The sequence below is a fragment of the Furipterus horrens genome, unplaced genomic scaffold, assembly GCF_987537825.1.
Source record: "Furipterus horrens unplaced genomic scaffold, mFurHor1.1.pri manual_scaffold_8, whole genome shotgun sequence".
NCBI lineage: Eukaryota > Metazoa > Chordata > Mammalia > Chiroptera > Furipteridae > Furipterus > Furipterus horrens.
The window spans coordinates 57,702,419-57,722,979 of NW_028327178.1; the positions used below are offsets into that span (position 1 = coordinate 57,702,419).

At 44.3% G+C, this 20,561-nt stretch overlaps 1 protein-coding gene across 4 annotated transcripts in view; it reads left to right on the forward strand.

Moving 5' to 3' along the window:
• CHCHD6 (coiled-coil-helix-coiled-coil-helix domain containing 6) overlaps positions 1-20,561 on the forward strand; it is a 383,759-nt gene that overhangs the window by 286,584 nt on the left and 76,614 nt on the right. For 3 of the 4 annotated variants that reach the window (XM_090285892.1, XM_090285893.1, XM_090285894.1), the window contains one exon: positions 10,896-10,966. In XM_090285892.1, the coding sequence (XP_090142018.1) occupies positions 10,896-10,966 (71 nt within the window). Of the gene's footprint in view, positions 1-897; positions 955-10,895; positions 10,967-20,561 lie in introns of those variants that run through there. The other variant, XM_090285895.1, reaches the window with a different exon arrangement.

Sequence of the window (20,561 nt, forward strand, 5' to 3'; positions counted from 1 at the left end):
GATGCTTGAGTGCTACCCCAGACCAATCATCAGACTCTCCTGGGGGGGCCCAGGCATAATTTCTGAACTTTGCCAGGTAATTTTCATGTGCCAGCACAGCAAGGACAGTCAGCCTGGAGTGTAAACCCCAAGCTAAGGGCCACAGCACAGCTGCCTTCAGTAACCCAGCAGGAATTTCAGGTATATGGAGTTGCAGGTATAAAACCACAGAGACATATAAGAACTGCGGTGAACTAAGGAGGGCAGGACCTAATCAAGGGCATTCAAGTTTTTGAAAAGTTAATACCTATAGCCCATAGGAGGCCTACCTTTTCCACATTTGTGCTTCTCAACCTTCCCATGCACTCCGATCACCTGGGACCTGGTTTCAGAGCCTGTCACGAGTTCTAATAAGCTCACAGGTGATGCTGATTCTCCTTTGATTAGCAAGGCCTCAGGCTTCCACACTCTCAGTCTGGCCAGGTGGAGGTGTAATTGAGAGGCAGCTTTCAGCACTATGGGAGGACCAGGTTCTAAGCAGCAGGGTGTCCAAACTTGTAGCTGCCTGTCTGGGGGGTCTTCCCTCTCTCTCAAGTCTTCTGAAAGGGGCTAAAGGTGTGCTTTCAGAAGTGTGTTTGGCCTCCATCGCAGAGGGCTGAATGTTCTAATGCTGAGAATTACTAAGTGCAGTGCCATGCCGGGAGCCTGCCTCTGAAGTTCATCTGAATACAGAAGTTCATGGATCAGCACAGAGAGGTGACCTAAATGCGTAGCACCTGAAGGTCAGATGTAACTAGGGCCTGAGAGGTCCTGCACCACAAACCCCTTGTTTCTTAACCAAAGAGTTCCCAGCCTCAGAGATTTTCACAGCTTCCAGGGTTGTCCTTGAAATGTTTACTCTGCTATTCTTTGTTGCAGAGAATCAGCAATTCACAGCAGTAGGACTTTGATAATTTCCTCAGGATTGGATCACCAGCGAGTTGCAGAACTGGAATTAAAATTCGTGTCTGTTGATTTTTTTTATCCCTTTTTATTTTCTGTTGTGCTTTGCATTTTGTTTTCAAACTATTTAATTTAGATAATCATTTAGCCAAATATCTTTCTGCAAATGTAAAAAAACGAAAAAGACAGCAGCACCAAGGCATGGCTGGCTGCCCAGCTTTTGTGTTAGAGTAGTTATGCTGCTGGTCAGATGGCCCTGCCTCCTTGCACACCCTGCCCATGGAATGATTACAGTGCTAGATTACCTTGTCTGTCCTCTTTACTGCCAGCACGCTGTTGAATTCTCTCCCTGTCTGCCCTCACATGGCTTCTGTCCATCTAGGTTAAAAGCTGCTCTCTACTTAGCAGTCGTTTAAAGCTCTTTGCCCTCCTTTCTATTTTAATGACCACTCCCTAGCCTCAGTTTGGTTCCAGGGTTTCCATCCTAATCTATAGGCTCCAGGAGGTCTGCATAGTGTGAAATTTACCTTCCACATATTATAGATATTTAAAACAATTTTTTTCATACATCGCTTTGATCTTTTTACCCTTAATTGTTTATCATACTTCTTCCATGACTTCATTTTTTCTGGTACCTTCCTATACACTCTAACACAAAGTCCCATTAGATTCTCAAACAAGAGCCAACCTTGCACCTCTGATCAGCCCCTTATATGCAGATCACTCAACTAGTTTGTGAGAAGCCATACGATTCTGTCAGCCCTGCACGGTCTTGACAAATACTCCAAAGGGGTGGGTCTTCTCACCAAGACAGCTCTTGGATGAAGATCAGCACTCACCCAGAGGCCTGGTGGCTAATGTTTAGAATTCAATGTAATGTTTAGAATTCAGTGTAAATCAAAACATTTTTAAAACCTGTGCAGTTATTACTAACACAGCTTTGCATTTATCTAGTACTTTACAGTGTGCAAAGTGTGTGTGTGTCCATGTGTGTACATGCATATATGAGAGGGGACAAAAAAACCCAGAATTTTTTAATAAAAAATTGTGTATTCTTACGTGTTTAAACTTCAGTTGCCTTCAAAGTCCTCTCATTTTTTTCCACTGCTCAAAACAGTTTTTGAACTTGTCAATTTTGATGCCTTTTAGTGCCTCTGTCATTTTTGTTTCACCTCTTCCACATCAGCAAAACATTTCCCTTTGAGGACTACTGTCATATATGGAAACAAAAATAGTCACTTGGGGTGAGATCTGGTGAACAGAGAGTGTGGGGCACAGGGGTCATGCTGTTTTTGGTCAAAAACTGCTGAACACTCAGCGCAGTGTAGGCAGGTGTGCTCATAAATCACCCGTTGTGAAGTGGGCAAATGTATTGAAAGAGTCTTCGAAAAAAATTCACTGAAGCCGAACACAGGCTCTCACAACAATGCCTGCTGGTACACTGATACAGATGGGTTCTTAGAACAGTCACCTAGTGGGAGAAGCCTGTACTACAAGGGGCCCACCCTCCAGAAGATAATTCCAGTTTTGGGGGGGTTCCCCTCTCATATGTAGACACCCAACACTCTATACTTTTCACTCCCTGGTAAGGAGAGTGTAGTCAACTCCCACCCCCAAGCGCACACACACACACACACACACACACACACACACACCAGAAGTGACTGAAACACTAAGAGACTCAGCCAAACACACAGAAGAGGTATGGTCCAGAAAACCCAGTTCTGAGCCTTAGACTCATGGCATAGCAGAGACAGACAGACAGACAGACAGAGAACCTGCTTTTTCTCTGACTTTTCACAAAAGCAAATACTTATATGAGGGTCTCACTTAAAGCTACTATTACAACCCTCTCATTAGCAAGTGACATTCAGAGGGAAGCCAGCCAGATGTGTTAAAAAATAGGACATGAGAGAGATTTCCGGCCAAGATGGAAGCCTAGACGGCCCCACTGTGTCTCCCTGCACAGCTGGGAAGGAATACAACTACCGCAAAACCAGAAATAGCCAGGGGTCCCAGGGGATAGAGCTGCATGGAAGTCCAACATATGAAGTTATAAAGAAGTGGTGCTTGTCTGGGCAGGTGGGAGAGGTGAAGCTGGGGCGGAGAGGTCAAGCTGTGTTGGCAGTGCCAGCAGTGGCGATGGCGGTGGGACGGCGGTAAGCACAGACACCCATATTTAAGGGGAGGTGAGAAGCGCCTGGGGAGCACCCCTGGCTACAGACCAGACCCGTCACCTTGCGATTCCAATGCCGGGGAAAGCAGACCCCCATTGCCTTGGACTGTGAGGCCCAGAGAGGGTGGGGATGGAGGAGGAGGCTCCCAGTCACTCAGCGGAGAATGAACTGCAGGAATCCATCTTGGACCCCCACTCCAGCACAAAACACCACAGTGTGGTAAGAAGGGTCACCTGGTTGTGACAAGTGCACGGAGCTCCACCCCCTATAGCGTAGGAGGGGTAACAGCCCCGCCCAGGAAACAAAGGTAAACACAAAACTGTCAGGATGGCACAGATCATGATAGAGATCCCAGTGGTGCAGCTGACCAGAGAGCAAACATCTAATCTAACAAAGCAGCAGATAGGAAATCTTTCTGAGGCACAGTTCAGAGCTTTGGTTATAAAAATGCTTACAGACCTAACAGCAGATCGTAAACAAGATGGGGAAGGAATGAAGGCTAGTCCTGCTGAAATGAACAAAAACACATACGAAACTAGTGGTGAGGGCAAGGAAACCAGGGATCAAATCAACAAATTGGAACATAGGGAAGGAACAAACAGTCAGCCAGTGCAGAAAGAGGAAACGAAAAGTGAGGAAAATAAGGAGAAGCTCAGAAACCTATGGGATAGCTATCAGCAGGCCAACATCTAAATCATAGGGTTGCCAGAAGGTGAAGAAGAACTAGAAATTGAAAAATTACATGAAAAAGTAATGAGGCAGAACTTCCCTAACTTGGGGAAGGAAATAGACTTACAGGTCCAGGAAGCACAGAGTTCCAAAACAACTGGACCCAGGGAGAACCACACCAAGACACATTATAATCAAAATGTCAAAAATTAAGGATAAAGAGAGAATCTTAAAAGCAGCAAGAGAGAAGAAGAGAATTACATACAAAGGGGTCCCAATAAGACTATCAGCTGATTTCTCAAAAGAAACTGCAGGCAAGAAGGGACTGGCAAGAAATATTAAAAGGAATGAAAAGCAAAAACCTACAGCCACGATTACTCTATCCAGCAAAGCTGTCATTCAGAACAGGAGGGCAGAGAAAATGCTTCCAGGACAAAGTAAAACTCAAGGAGTTCATCAGATCCACACCACTGTTATATGAAATGTTGAAGGGACTTGTTTAGGAGAAAGAGGTTCAAAACTATGAACATTAAAATGAAAACTGTATCATGACAACAACAGAAGCTAGGGAACCGAAACAAAGGCAAACTAAGTAGGCAATGAGAGTGGTAAAAGAATAATAGGTATGGGGAACATTTTGGGGGGGGTAGCGGGAAGGGGGGAAGGGAGGGAAGGGAGAGAGATGGTACAGGAATTAAGAAGCATAGTAGGAGGGAGTGGAATAGACATGAAGATGTTGAGAAGAACTATATGCCCAACTAAATGGCAGGGACTAAGAGTGGGGACAACTGGAGGGAAGTGGGTCACTGGGTGGAGAGGAACAAAGGGAAAAAAATTGGAACAACTGTAACAGCATAATCAATAAAGCATATTTAAAAAAAAGAAAAGAAAATAGTACATGAAATAGATGTCTAGGAAAGGAGGGGTGCCTGGAAGGGCAGGATGGGGGTACCCTGGAAGAGACACAAACTAGATCATGACACAATCAGGTGTGTGCTTCAGGGGGAGCATTCCTGTGGCCTTAAGGCAGGGAGCGCAGATTCAAGGAGGCTAGACAGATTACTGGAGGCCCACTAGGTAGAGAGTTGGCCAACTTAGGCTGGAGGTAACAGTAGCAATGCTGAGGCAACACTCATGAGACTGTGGAAGAGACAAAGTCCAGAGATCTGGAGTAAGCTGAGTAATATTGCCTTCATTTATTCTTCAGGTATGGCCTCTGAGCTCACATATGAGGGGACAGGCACATTAGCTGATGACTGCAGTAGTCTCCAGGTGGCATGGTGTCTTCTACCCTCTCCTCCTAGTAGACTCTCCATTACACAGCAGCTGTGATTCTTCCAGAATGGAAATCAGATTGTCACACACACACACACACCTGAGCAAACCTTCCACTGGCTTCCTGCCAACCCTAGAAGGTGCTCTGCATGAGTGTGTTCAGGCCCTTATGTCCTTTCATTGCCTCTGTTTTCTCTTAACATATTCCATCCATGCTCCTCTTGCTTTTCCAAGAACACACCAAGAAGTCCCACCTAAGGGTTACAAAATTTACATTGATACCTTGAACTTTTCACAATATACGTTCATTCATTTCTTCTTTACGTTTTTTATTCCTTCCTAATCAGAGATTGTTCCAAATCCTGAATACATTTTTTTTCCCTCTTAAATTAGCATTCCTAGGAGGCTGGGGAAGCTTTTGTAATTTGGATGGTGAGATCTACGTTTGCCTGGATGACTGGTCCTGGGCATGTTGACAGCTCTTGAGCTTGATTCTCATTCTGGGACTTCCTTGAGCCCTCACCCCTGGGCCTTTCCCCAGCAGCACTGATTTGCTGGGAATCCTCCCTTGCCCCAGGCAGCTAGGGTTCTAGGCTTCAGAATTTTCTACATATGTTCTTTTCATGTGGCACGGTGTACACATTTCTACCTTAAAGCCAGCTTGTTGGGAGGTTCCTGCCACAGCACCTGGCTTAAGAGGACTGTGGAACCTTGTGAGCGACGTGCTTGTGGCCATGAAAGAGATCCAATGAGTGGTGCTCTTATCTTCTCCCAAAGCATTTGTTCCCCTTTTTGGGGAAAAGATCCAAGTTCTGGATTCTCACTTAACCACTGTAGCCTGCTCTCTGCCCAGCTCTAGGTCTCCTCTGAGCCATGGTTACACCCTGTGTCCAAACCTGGCACTGTCCTTGGCACCCATGGAGTGGAGCGCCAGTCACAGAGTGGCACCCTAGCAAACTTTCTCAATTGACTAAGCAAATGACCATGTCCTTATCATGTTTTTGATCTTCTGGTGGTTCGTACCCCTATTTCCATTTACTCGACAACTTTTTATTGAGGACATACTGTCAGGCAGTGTGAGAGGCTCTGGGGATAGATCAGCAAACAAGACATGTGAAAATCTCTCCCTTTGTGGAGTTTCCATCCTTAAGTAACTTTCCCTTACTCTTTCAACACTTCCAGATCTCTTCCAGAGCTATTCCTTGGTTGATATGTATTTGGGTGTTAAGTTCTTAATACATGAATCGAGTTTTCCCTGTGCCAAGCACTGTTCTGAGCATTTTGTACGCTTTATCTCATTGCGTCTATACCACTTACAACAAAACTGTATGAAGGATACTCTATTAATGCCCTCATTTTATATATGAGAAGCCAAGGAGGCAGACACCCAGTCTGGATGCTGGTCCTTGTTTACACACTCATGGGAACAGGGTCCTAATTCAGCTCATCTGACTCCAGGACCCATATCCATCCTCACTGCCCCAGGTGGCCTCTCACTTGATACTGACATGCTCCTTAGACCTTAATTCTGTCTTTCTACTGGACGGAAATGCCTCGTAGAATCTTCATGTCCTGTGACACCCTATGCAGTTATGTATCTGTCATGGCTCCCAAGTTCCCAAGTCGCTCCTTTGCAGGCTGTTAGAATAAACTCGTTGTCTGCCTGTCCACAATTGCCCTCACCTGCTCTAAGAATGGGCTAGTAGGTTAAGCAGACCTCTCCCACTCCTGTGTTGCAGCTCCTCAGTGGGGGCAGCAGAACCTTTTTCTTGGCCTGCCACAACTGTTTCCCTGTCCTCCTCTTCTGAGCCTTCTCACAGTGCTTCCCCTCACCCTTGCACTCTCTTTTGATCTTGCAAATTCAAGCCCTTGGAGAAATCAGACAGTATGAAATATGAAAACTGCTTGGGAAGTAATTGAAGAAACACTGTGACTTTTGAAACCCGTAGAGATAACACACCTTCTTGCTCACATTATTTAATTTTTAATGGCAGATTTAATTAATGGAAATCAGGTGTTCTGGTTTCTGATGTGCATACAGAGCAGTTGGAGGAGGAGGAAGGAGGAGGGGTGCCACTTATAGGGCAGAGAAAAAGACTCCAAAATGAGGAATCAGAAGAGTCTGATGGGAAAGAAAAATTCTCCAGAAATAAGTTCACTATCAGTGTGTGTTAATTAATGCGTGCAGATTTAGTACAATTCATTTCAGAATGATTTCCTAGTGACTTATGAATGGGTAACAGGGCTCCTTGTCAGGCACTGTGGGATTGAGCTGTGTGTACCCAGGTACTCCCCTGGTAGTGCACTCCACCATCCACACAGCTGCCAGAATGTTCTTTCTGAAATACAAATCAATCCTGCCACTCCCTTGCTTAAAAAAGAAAGCCTTTGTTCCCCACTCATTGACTATGGGTTGAGGTCCAGGCTTTCAGCCTGCAGTTGAGACCCCAACCTTCCCCACCCCACACTGTTCCCAGGCTGACTTTCTTTCCAGCTCCTTCCCTTGCCTTTGCACCTGATGGGACTATAGCGCCTACCAGAGGGGTGCCCCCCATGCTCCCTCTTGCTGCTGCCTCTATTTACACAATCTCCTCATTATTGGCTCATTTCTGCTTATCCTATAAGACTCAGTTCATTAACTATGGATGTACCCTTTGACCCAAGAATCTGACTCCTAGAATGTACTTTCAGACATACTCACTTGAGCACAAAGGTGTAGATCCCATATGACTTTCAGCAAGTTTGTAATAGCCAAAGATGGAAAACAGCCTAATAATGTGCACAGTGGGGAACTGCTAACATGAGCTGTGGGACACCAAGTCCTACAATGGGATACTAATTCAGCAGGTAAATGGCTGAGGCCTCCAGGAAGTAAATGAAGAGATAAGAAGAGGCACTGTTAGAAGTGGTGCCAGAAGTTGGGTGTGCATAAGTGAGCCCACTCAGGCATGCGCAGTGGAGGAGGGGAAAGTGCAGGCTGTTGAAAAGTTTGCTGGTCACCAAATACCTACCCTCTGTCCTTTCTCTTTTGCCTTTTTAAATCATGTGTTGTGTTGTTAGTTCAAAAACATTGTTTAATGTAAAAAAAAATGACATAGGCCTCAGTTAGCTCCTAAGAAGCCAGTCTATCCTAGACTGTACTTCCTGGTGCCTCCACATCACCTGGGATGACTGGCTGAATGTCCATTGTAATTGTGATGTTGCATTGTCTGTGAGTCCGTGAGGCCTGGAAGCAGACTCACTTGTCTCAATACTCACTGGGTTTCCAGTATGAATGTCAGGGGCCCTCCAGTCCTTTAGAAGAGTCTGCAGAATGCCCTGCTATTCCCAGAAGAGGGTTCTGGGTGCCCTTCAGAATCTTCAGGAAGGCACATGCTTGTGAACACAGGAAACCAGCTCAGCATTCCCAAGGTTTGATCAGGACCTTCATGTGCCAGGGGAGCAGCAGTGGGTTATTCCACAGCAACCTGTCAGTCCCAGGTCTGCTCAGGCAGATTAGATGGCAGGGTGTGTGGGTCAGGGGAGGAAGGGGACTTTCTCTGAGTCATTCCACAAAACAATAGAGGAAGCTGCAGTGGGGTAATCACAACCACTTTCTTGGCCTGTGGGCACTTCCTGTGACAAATCTTGCTGACCACATGTTCAGTCTGAGCTTGTGGTCAACTTAACCACTTACTGCATTCACCCTTGACAGCCTGTATGCCTGGAAATAGAGGGTCAGACCAAAGGCACTGATCATACTCGTCCCATCTAGGACATGGATGCTCCCTTGGAAAGGGACATTGATGAATGGTGGGGCCTGGAAAATGGGGACCTGAACCTTTTCCAAAGAGGAGAAGGCCTGAGTTGTGAGGCTGTCTTGTGGGAAAGGAAACAGACTGGGATCAGTTGGGGGGGTGCTTAGGTAAGGCACATGTTAGCTTTAGAAAGTTCCATGGTGCAATGATAGTGACTACTATGGATAGGAAAGGTATCCTGAGCCAGGCACTGCTGGGCATGGTCTCTCAACCACCCTGTGAGGAAGAGAGTACCCTGTCCTTCAGCTAAGAAACAAGACTCAAGGAAGTATATGACCCAAAGAACACAAGTAGCACGTGACAAACTGTAGGTCTTTGGACCGTGCAGTCTTCTGTGAAGGTCCGTGAGTTGGAGGCACAAACTGAGTCTCAGCATTCCCCATCAGGTTGTCAAAGAAGAGCTTCTGCTTAGAGCAGAGAGGAGGCCCTGATTTCACTCCTCTCTGTCCTTACTGCCTTGCCTAGAACAGTCAGTATCAGATGAACATCAGGCTGTTTGAGTGAAAAATCATGATCTTTTGGTTAGAACATCCAGCTCCAGAGAGAAATATGCTGGGCCGCTTGTACTGAGCATGTACCTGTGGGAACCAGGGCAGCCTGGTTGTGAGGGAAGGAGACCCCACTTTATTTCATACCTGTCATGTGGTGGCAGCTTTCTTATCCAGCCGAATGCCTGATGGCCATCAAAGGGAAAGATGTCAGTTGTCTCCCAGTTCAAAGATGAGGACATAAGCCAGGAAGAGGCAGTGCGACCCGCCCAAGTTCACTCAGTACCTGGGAGTGGAAGCCCTGACATTGACCCCTGGTACCATCCAGAGCAGGTTCTACATTGCAGTTTCTGCCCCAGGTATGCTCCCTCAGGAGCAGCCTTCCATGTTTACCTCCCACTTGGCTCTTCCCTGAGGTGTCCATACTCCACCTTTGATGTACTGTTTATCCTAGGGGAGGTGCTTCCTGCCCCACCTTGGTTCCCTTCCCTAAAGATGGCTCTGATCTGGGCATCTGTCACTTTCTTCGTCTCGTCTAAGGAGGGGTTTGTTCCACTCAAATCAGGCTATTTGATTGCTATCTTGTCATTCTTGCTGGCGGTGAGGAGGTTCTGACTGCCAGCCTTATCTTGGGCTGGCCTCTGGGTGGTTTCATTCTTGAGACTGATTTCTGCAAGAAGTCAGTCTTCCAGTCACAAGCCTCACCGTTCTCTGCAAGGAGCCATGGGGGCAGGTGGGGCTAGCTGGTGTGTTTCTTTTGGCCTCCTTGGAAAAGCAGGTGGAGAGTGCTGGACTCTGAGCCTGTGTGGCCTGGAGCGATCTGCCTCTGAGGCACAAAGAAGTGGAGTGACCCGGAGTCACACTTTGGTAGCCCCCAGCGTTCAGTCCAACTCTCACATGCACTCACTAGGTAACCTCAGGAAGGATGTAAGTATGTGCCTTTGGAACTACCCTGCGAAGCTTTGGCCAGAGAGTCACCATGCCAGGGAGCACCTTGGTCTTTGCAGGCAGCAGGGCACATTCCTGACTTAAGATATGACATCTGGGTTGTAACCCTGGTACAGCCACTTGCTATGTGACTTTGGGTTAGTCGCTTCACTTCTCTGAGCAACAGAGTCTACTTATAAAATAAGGCTTGGGCCAGATTCAGATTCAGCAAACTTTTTCTTTAAAGATGGTAAGTAATTTAAGCTCTATGGGCCATACAGTCTCTGTCGCAACCACTAAACTCAGCCATTGCAGCACAGAAGCAGTCATAAACAAATGTGTAGACAAATCCTGAGTGTGCCATTTTCCAATACAACTTTATTTACAAAACCAGGTGGCAGGTCAGGATTTGCTATGGGTGGTGGATTGCTGACCCCTGAACTAGAGAATCCATGTCCTTCCATCCTTTGCTCCTCTGGGGTTCCATAGCCGTGGTTGGTTCAGAGGGAGCTAGATCCAAACTGTGGATCGGTCACCGGTCTGCTTTGATGCTGGTCAAGAAATTAGTGTATGTCAATTTCCGTGAGGGGGCCAGAGGGAAATTTCAGTCTTTGTAACCAGTTGTGTTTTTCTCTTTGTAGAATGCTGAGATGTATAAACTATATTCACAGCAATTCCATGAAGCTGCTTCAAAAATGGAGACCATGATAAAGTAAGAATTTGTTTATTATTCTTCATAAACTTAGCCTGTATTTGTAAAAAGTTCCCATATATGGCTTAAAACCTGCCATCACCTGCCTAATTTCAAATTTCTCTAATAACACAAAGGAACATCTGTTACTCAGTTCTCTCACCTGGATCTGAGGCAGCCATTGGTCATCTGTAATTGGCCACATGAGCAGTCACTTCTTCCCCAGCAACCCGGCAAAAGGGAATGTGGCTGTGGCAGACCGGCAGGGCTGTTTCAGGCTGAGTGTCCTGTGAGCTGGTCTAGGAGCTGGCCGTCAGGTCCCTGGGAAAGTCAAGGAAGGGGTGCTGCTGATCCCCCATTTGTGGAAGGGGTTTTCAGAAGGTGGGGGTAGTCTGTTTCCTGTGGGCAACCCGGTATGCCTGGCCCTGTGCCACAGCTCTTATATGCTGACATTCAGGGAGTCCCCTGTTTTACTCAGAAGGACTGGGGCTAAGGATACTGATGGCTTTCTCAGGTCACATAGTGCAGCTGAGAGCAGCATTGTGAGCCCCATCTGTCATGCTCCTATACTGTCAGGGGAGGCCCCAGAGCCAGAATGTCAGGATGGGAGGTGTATGCGTTGTATACAATAAATACATAATTCTGCTTAGTTTAGGGTGAAGGTCATGGGAAGGTCAGATGAGGTGTTCCTCTAGGGGAGTCAGCCAGGCCTTGTGCTCTGGATCTTTTGTGTAAAGATGGTGTCCATGGACCTGGTAGACCTTCCTAAAGTAACCAAGGGCTCTGACCCCTTCCCCCTTTCTCCTCCCTCATAGAACTCACCTTTTCAAGGGTGAGTTAGGGTGACTTTCAAGCAAACTAGTTACAGTACAGAGTGGTAAGGGTTTGGGTCTGCACACAAGAAGGAAACAGGAGGTCTGGGAAACTAGCAGGTAACATATTGCTTGTGAAAACAGCTGCTGCTGAAAAACGTGTGAGAAGCCAGGAAGGGCAGGGGCAGATGTACATGCAGTACAGGCCCAGGGTGTACATAGAACAACTGAAGCTGGGGGAAAATACCGCCAGATTGTGGGAGAACTGACTAAAGAGCAGGTTTGGGAAAGAGAAAACAGTTATCTTGGAAGAGTTCAAGTCCTGGAGTAGTAATAGGAGACTTTGAAGAGGAACTTCGCGGGGGGCAGATGGAGATGAGGAAGGCCTTGTGCTTTCCCATTGGAACCCCACAGGGCCTGGGTGCAAGTGAGCACCATGAGCTATGTGGACCCTGAGGAATGGAATTTCAGCTGCCTTTGCAGGATGTATGGGCCACACCACACACAGAAGCTCCTGTCCTCACAGAAGAGGGCCCATCTGGCTCACCTGAGGCTGACAAATTCTCAGAATCACAGTCAGTGAGAGAAAGAGGTTGTTGGGAAGCAGTCACACCTCAGAGGTGGGTGACAGCCACCTGAGTAACGTAACTCCTGGAAAGGGCAAAATCGAGTCCACTTCTTGCTCTGGCCCACCCCCTGGAGAGTCTGTGGGGCAGCATTGCCAAATCCACAGCCCCTCCCTCTTCACCTGATCATGAACCAACTGCTGAGGGAGAGAAACCAGGCAGCTTTACAGTCACTGACCATGCATTCTGTCATCTGCCATGTGTCCCACAGTCCTGGGAGTTGGGACTCCTGACCTCCTGGTCCCTGGCTTAGTGAATTTGACTCTACTGTCATACTCTTTCTCATCCTCATATCCTCTAAAGGCAAAGAGGAGCTAGCATATGAGTATATTTTTATCCAAGTGAAGGGTTGTTTGTTTGCAACATCTCTGATAATGATTTACTTACTAAGCATAGTACTAAATGATAGGTGCTCTTTAAGCACTTCAGCTATATGCTCTCATTTACTATTGTTGGTTCCATTTTATAGATGAAGAACTGAAGCTAGAGAGGTTGTCCACAGTCATATATGCTTACCTGCTGGGCTGGGTCAAGCTTAGCTGAGACTACTTTGGAGCTACTGTTCTTCACTATTTGTCTTTGCATCTTCCCTGTCCCTTGAAGGCCTCCTCTGAACATAAAATGGATGGCAGGATGGAGCTAAGAGCCTGCCTGGGCTTTGAAGTCAGGCTGACCTTGAATCATACCTCAGCCCTGCTTCTGGTTGGCTCTATGCCCTTGGGCAAGTCACTTAACCTCTCTGGTTTCCTTATCTAGAAAACTTAGAGGAACCCTTTAAAGCTTTGAGTGAGATACCACATAGAAAGTAGGCATGTGATATTAACTATTAAAACCTATAGAGAATTTCCTTGAGTTTATTTGAGCCAAATTGATGACAGTTGTCATGAAGCAAACTCTTAAAGAATTGAGAAAATGCTCCGGAGAGTGGAAGTTTTGGAGCTTATTTTATACACTAGCATCAAAGGAGATGTAAGGAGGGTTACATGAAATCCATTGGTAATAGATGAAGAGGGCAGGAGAAAGCAAAATAGGGAAACCTCTGGGACTAGATAAAAAGGTAAACCATAGAGACGCATAGTTATTTTACATTGGTGGGTACAGTACTAGTTATTAATTATCATTTACAGTACATAGCCATGGTAGGAGAGGGAACAAGATAAGAATGAAGAGTTCTGTGGTCTTCTGTTCTGGTACAGCAGGTTGTGCCCTGAGGGGTCTGGAAAAGGAGATTACACTGACATTTCAAAGGTATGTTCTTAGATGCAAAAAGACAGTAGGCTCACTTAAGGTAAAGATTGGCCTTTGTCAAGGAATCTACACAGGCCTAACTCTTAACTACCTGCCAGGACCCATTTTTAGTTAGGAATTTTAATGTACAGACCATCCTATTGTTTTTGGTAGAAAAGAGGCTCTTCCACAGGATTGTGAGGAAAGCATTCTGAGGACCCATGCACAGGAGATTGTAGTGTGGCATGGTTTATTCAGGTGGAAATGAAGCAGCCCCCTGGGTTTCCTGTGTGCCATCTCTGTCCCACCGTGGAAAAAGTCCAACTATGTCGTCCTTAGCAAGGCCAAAACAAAAGGCAGTGTCTAGAGTTTCTGCTACATATCAACCTTAGTCTTTTGGACCCCATGCAGTCCGCACAGGCCCTGGTAGCTGCTAGACCTACATGTTCACTTGCTCCCAGGAGAGAAAGAATGCATGAATGCACTGGTGCATGCATTACCGGGTGGGGCAGGGGACGGGGGAGGGAGAGTGCTTCTTTTTGCCTCTGGAATTATATTAGCTTGGGCTTTGGACAGAACAGGTGCTTTTCAAAAGAAGCAATCAACTTCCCAAGTTTTCATAGGCTTTTGATAGGTTTATACCCCCTAGTTAGACTGACAGGCCTCTTTAGTCAAGCATCTCCCCCTGTACCCCCCAGCAATTTGGTACCTGAGTGGATAAGGGAGGAGAGCTAATGCCCTTGATGGAAAAATGCTGTGATCCCCTGAGGTTTGAAGCTGTAGTTTCCTGGTGAAGCGAACAGACTCATGCTCCCCAGATTATTAAACTTAATGTCTACTTCCCTTTACTTCGGTAACATTATGTGGTTGCTTTTGGTCTCTCAGTTTGTAAGGCCTGCCATGCAGGTCTCCTTTGAGCTTCGCAGGTTTAGTTTGTGGCTCTTTTTTCATCCACAGACTGTTACTAATAATGGCAGTCATTTGAATTACTTTTATAGCACCTAGCTTGGCATAGCATGGAACAGATATAATAAAGTTTACCAAGAAAGCATTTTGCCTTTTCCTAAACAAAGTAAACAGTAAGTAGTGTAGAGTTAAAATTTTCTGTACTTAAACATTGGGGGTGAAAGTAGAATCCTTGATTGGGAGATTTCTTGGATTAGCAAACAATTGTAAATTGCATTGTAAATGCCACAGGAATAAGTGCCAACTGCTGTCAGCAATAATACTGGAGAATTTTCTTCCAAGACAGTGAGCATCTTTTTATAACTTTGAGTAAACTAAATAGTTACTTAGATGGTTAATTAATGTCCATGCATTCACGCATTTACTTAACACCTGTGTATAAAGTGTCTTGTTACCAGAAAGAGGACCTGGCCCTGAGCAGTCCTGCCCAGGGCCAGCCAGTAGTGACTGAGCTCTTGACTTGATGCAGGAAAGGTTTCACAACATGAGTCCAGGTGATTTTTAAAAGTATGTTTATTAAAGCTGGGGACAGTGAGACAAGGAAGGGCTTGGAAGGTAGTGGAAGCAATGGAAGAGCCTAGGCAGCGCTGCCTTGGCCCTATGGAAATGTTCTAGGAAAGAAATGAGCCTTGGCAAGGCTGCTTTAGCTCACTGGGAAGTCAGAAAAGAAGGGCCTAGGCAACAGGGTCAGGGGGTTACCGTTGGATGAACTGCTGCTGGCCATTGCTCCCTGGTTGCAAGTCTTATGGGGTCCCTTAAAGTTTAGGAGATGCATGCCTGTGGAGGAAGAAGGGGAAGGCAAAGGCATGGGTTTGCTCCTGGAAGGGAGAGTGCATGTGGGGCCTTTGTTTTGAGGGGTTTTAAAGGCTGGGATTTTAAGGGAGTTTGTAAGGGAAGATCTTAATAGAATATTCATCAGTTTTATGCTGATGTGCCAAAATGAGATTTATTATAACATCATCTGTCCTTGAGTGTGGTTGGCAAATGGCACTAATTGGGTTTCTGCTATCTGTTTCCCTGAGTAGGGTGATTTAAGCTATTTACCCTCTGGTTGGAAAGGAGAGGTACAAACCATTTACTCTCAAGTGTCCTTGTTTTGGGGAAGATAGGATTTGCTAGATGGCTGCAAACTGCTTGTTTAACTATCTGTCTCAGTTTCCCTATTCCGCTTGTCCTGGCTTACTAGTCTGTCTCACTATTTGCCAGGCACCACGGTAGGCTCCAGTGATAATGATAAATAAGACAGCTTCAGTTCCTACCATCAGGGAGCTTATAGCATTTGGGAAATGACAAACAATATTTTTAAATTAATAGCACAACAAGCAATTGCCCAAATAATGATTGATTACAGTAACGATTTGTGAAAGAAAGACTGAGTTTGAATTAAAAACCCCATGTCTAAGTCCCCAAAACCAGACTTGGAAGTTAGGAAGGCTTTTCTAAGGAACTGACATTTCATCTGATGCCTGCAAAATAAGAAGTTGGCTGATGGAAGGAAGAAGGAGAAAGAGCATTTAAAAAAGGAGTACCAGTGCAGAGGCCCCAGGGAAGAAAGTATTTTAGGATATTCAAGGAATTGAAAGACCAGTGTGGCTAGAGAGAAATGAATGAAAAGAGAAATAGGATGAAGCTGGAAAAAGTGAGCAGAAGCCAGATGAAGCACAATTTTATCCTAGGAATAGTGAAATATCATTTCAGCTTTCTTACTTTACTAATACATGTATTTAAGGTATTAATTTCTCTGTAAACATGCTTTAGCTATACCCTACAAGTTTTGATACATTGTATTTTCATTGTAATGAAGTTCAAAATTTTTCTAATTTTTATTCTGATTTCTTTTTGAATCATGCCTTATTTTTAAGTACATTTTATTGACTATATTGTTACAATAGTTCCATCTTTTTCCCCTTTGCTCCCCTCTGCCCAGCATCGCCCCTCCCCCAACAATCCTCCCCCCCAAAGTCCATGCCCATGGGTCGTACATACAAGTTCTTTGGCTTCACCATTTCATATATTCTTATTCTTCTCTTTTTTTTAAAAATAATTAATTCATTGATTAATTATTTTAACAATAAAAAATAATAATCCCTCCCTCTCAGACTTAAGACCCTTTATAATCTTGTAAAGGACAATGGGCGAAGGTCTCGAACTCCTCTAGCTGCTTCAAGCTGGACATGTTCATTCTTTGAGTCCAGAAATTTCTAATAAGAGTAGGGGTGTAGAGGGGAGGGTAGCCTTCCCACAAGGGGAAGGATCGTGCAGACTCCAGGTCAGTTGACTGTCCCCGGAAAACAGCGTGCTTGATTTAACATGCTGGCATCCTTGTTGTATTCTGGGGGCAACAGATTTGGCAACAGGGTTAAAAGACATCATTCAATCCATAACCACTATATGACAAAAGGAAGGGATTAATTTTTCAATGTCCCACGTTAGGGGGGAAAAAAAGAGCTTCTTTGGAGGAAGGTGTGCTAGGTACATCTCACCTATCCAAAAACTTTTGCCCATTATACTTAGTTTGGGCTGAGGGAAAAATTTTAGGTTTCCCCCATCTCAGACCTCTGGGCCTTTTCTGTCCAAGCCATTAGAATAGAAAAGAGAAACCAGTTTTAAAGTGAAGCCCATAGACCACCTGATACTTCACCAACCAAACCACTTAGTTCAGCCAAACCGTTGAGTCTCAGGAGGCAGCGATGCAGACAGGATTAAGTGAGGCCTGCATGTACAGACAATCACTCAGGTAATGAGATCATAGGCTTATGCCCTTTGAAAACAGAAAACACATGTAGGTAATATAACCCGCAAACAAGTCTCTAAAATCTGTAAGACTGTCTTATTGGAAAGACACCAGTTGCAAAGCATTTGACTTTCTTCTTGCTTGTAAATTAAACATCTCTCATGATACCACAGACATAGTTTAACTTTCAAATGAAAACAAATTCTAAATGAAAAGAATCTTTGAAGACGGTTAGCTGCACTACTTTATAGTCTACCACTGAGCATTGTGATTTTCCTTGAATCACGATTTTTCTCCTTAAGGTTACCCTCCTTGTCATTAAAGTGACTACATTAAGTCCATTTTTAATTTATCCTGTTCATTTGCATAAACACGACAAGAGCAGCAAATGATCGCTTTTGACCTTTAGTTCTGCTTTGCTGGAACTTACACAAGGAACATTTAGGGTGACCTTCAGTCTGCCCCTTCAGGGCACAGAAGCTAAGCCACATACCTGCCATTCAGTCTTGCCTGTAAACACCTGTCCTTTCCAAGTCCTTCAGGTTTTCCATTGTGCCTTAAGGTCCCTTCTAGCCATCTTTCAGGAAAACAACCTTCATTCCTTCCCTGGAAAGATTGCCGTGGACTGCACAATCAACCAAGGTACCAGGCATTTTAGCTCGTGGGCTTTTATTACCTTCAAAGTCAATCCTAGTTCCTCAGGGCTTTTTGGTAACAACCAGAGCCCAAGCTTGTCTCCTTTAGACATGACATTCCAGTCAAAGTCTTGGTAAAAAAAAAAAACCCTATATTAGCAACTGGCCTTATTAGTTTTATGCAAAGAACCTTATGTTATTACTTACTTCTTCAAAATGCCAAATTCTGGAGCGACCATATAGAGAGAAAAATATACAGTGTGAAGGAAAATTCTTGTCCTAATATTCACTGAACTTGCATTTCCATTCTGTATATCTTCATTTTTTACCCCACTAAAATTTTTTTTTCTTCGTTTTTCCATTAGAGTTGTCCCAATTTCCCCCCGCCTTACTTCCTCGCACTCTGCCCACCCCTTCTCCCAGTCAGTCCCCACCCAGTTGTCCATGTCTGTAGGTCATTTATACATGTTCTTTGACTAGACCCTTCCCCTTCTTACCCACTTCTCTCCCTCCCTTCTCCCCCCTCCCCCCTTGTTACTGTTAGTTTATTCCTTCTTTACATACTTCTGGTTCAATTTTACTCATTTGTTTGTGTTGTTCATTAGTATCCTGTATTAGTGATAGCATAAGGTATTTTTCTTTCGTTGCCTGGATTATTTCGCTAAGCATAATTCTCTCTAGTTCCATCCATGTTGTGGCAAATGATAGAAGTTTCTTCTTTCTTTCTGATACGTAGTACTCCATTGTGTAAATGTACCACAGGTTTTTGATCCACTCATCTACAGATGGGCACTTAGGCTGTTTCCAGCACTTGGCTATTGTAAATAGTGCTGCTATGAACATAGGGGTGCATAGGTTCTTTTGAATTGGTGTTCCAGAATTTTTCGGATATAATCCTAGCAGTGGAGTTGCTGGTTTAAAAGGCAGTTCCATTTTTAGTTTTTTGAGGAAACTCCATACTGTTTTTCATAGTGGCTACACCAGTCTGCATGCCCACGAGCAATGCACCAGGGTTCCCATTTCTCCGCATCCTTGCCACCACAAGTTGTTTGTTGATTTGTTGATGATGGTCATTCTGACTGGTGTGAGGTGGTATCTCATTGTGGTTTTTATTTGCATCTCTATGATGACTAGTGATGTTGAGCATTCTTTCATATGTCTGTGGACCCTCTGTATGTCCTCTTTGGAGAATTGTTTGTTCGGGTCCTTTGCCCATTTTTTTAATTATGTTGTCTGTCCTCTTGGTGTTGAGTCCTATAAGTTCTTTATATATTTTGGAGATCGATTCCTTGTCTGAGGTATCATTGGCAAATATGTTTTCCCATGTGGTTGGTTCTCTTTTCATCTTGCTGATGTTTTCTTTTGCTGAGCAGAATCTCTTTAGTTTGATGTAGTCCCATTTCTTTATTCTTTCCTTTATTTCCCTTTTCTTAGGAGATATATCAGTGAGAATGTTGCTACGTGGGATATCTGAAATTTTCCTGCCTCTGTTTTTCTCTAGAACTTTTATGGTGCCACGGCTTACATTTAAGTCTTTCATCCATCTTGAGTTTATTCTGGTGTGTGGTGTAAGTTGGTGGTCTAGTTTCATTTTTTTGCATGTCCCTGTCCAGTTCTCCCAACACCATTTGTTGAAGAGGCTCTTTTCACTCCATATGATGTTCCTTTCCCCTTTGTCAAATATTAGTTGACCATATAGACCTTGGTTTATTTCTGGGCTCTCTATTCTGTTCCATTGATCTATATGTCTGTTCTTATGCCAGTACCAGACTGTTTTGATTACTGTGGCCTTGTAGTATAGTTTGATATCAGGTATTGTGATTCCTCCTACTGTGTTGTTCTTCCTAAAGATTGCTGTGGCTACTCAGACTCTTTTTTGGTTCCGCATAAATTTTTGAAGTATTTGTTCTAGGTCTGTGAAATATGTCATTGCTATTTTAATAGGGATTGCATTGAATCTATAAATTGCTTTGGGTAGTATGGACATTTTAATGATGTTGATTCTTCCCATCCATGAACATGGTATTTGCTTTTATTTATTTGTATCTTTCTTAACTTCTTTCTTCAGTGTTATGTAGTTTTCTGAGTACAGGTCTTTTACCTCCTTGGTTAAGTTTATTTCTAGGTACTTTATTTTTCCTGTTGCTTTGGTAAATAAAATTTTTCTTTTGTTTCTATCTCTGAAATTTTATTGTTGGTGTACAGAAATGCCTTAGGTTTCTGAATATTGACTTTGTACCCTGCTATTTTGCTGAATTCACTTATTAGGTCAAGTACTTTTTTTGTGGAGTCTATAGGGTTTTCTATGTACACTATCATGTCATCTGCAAATAATGAAGTTTTACTGCCTCTTTTACAGTTTGGATGCCTTTTAATTCTATTTCTTCTCTGATTGCTTTGGCTAGAACTTCCAAGACTATGTTGAATAGAAGTGGAGAGAGTGGACATCTTTGTCTTGTTCCTGACCTCAGGGAGAATGTTCTCAGTTTATGCCCATTGAGTATCATGTTGGCCTCAGGTTTCTCATATATGGCCTTATTATGTTGAGGTATGCTCCCTCTATTCCCATTTTGCTGAGAGTTTTCATCATAAATGGGTGTTCTACTTTATCAAATG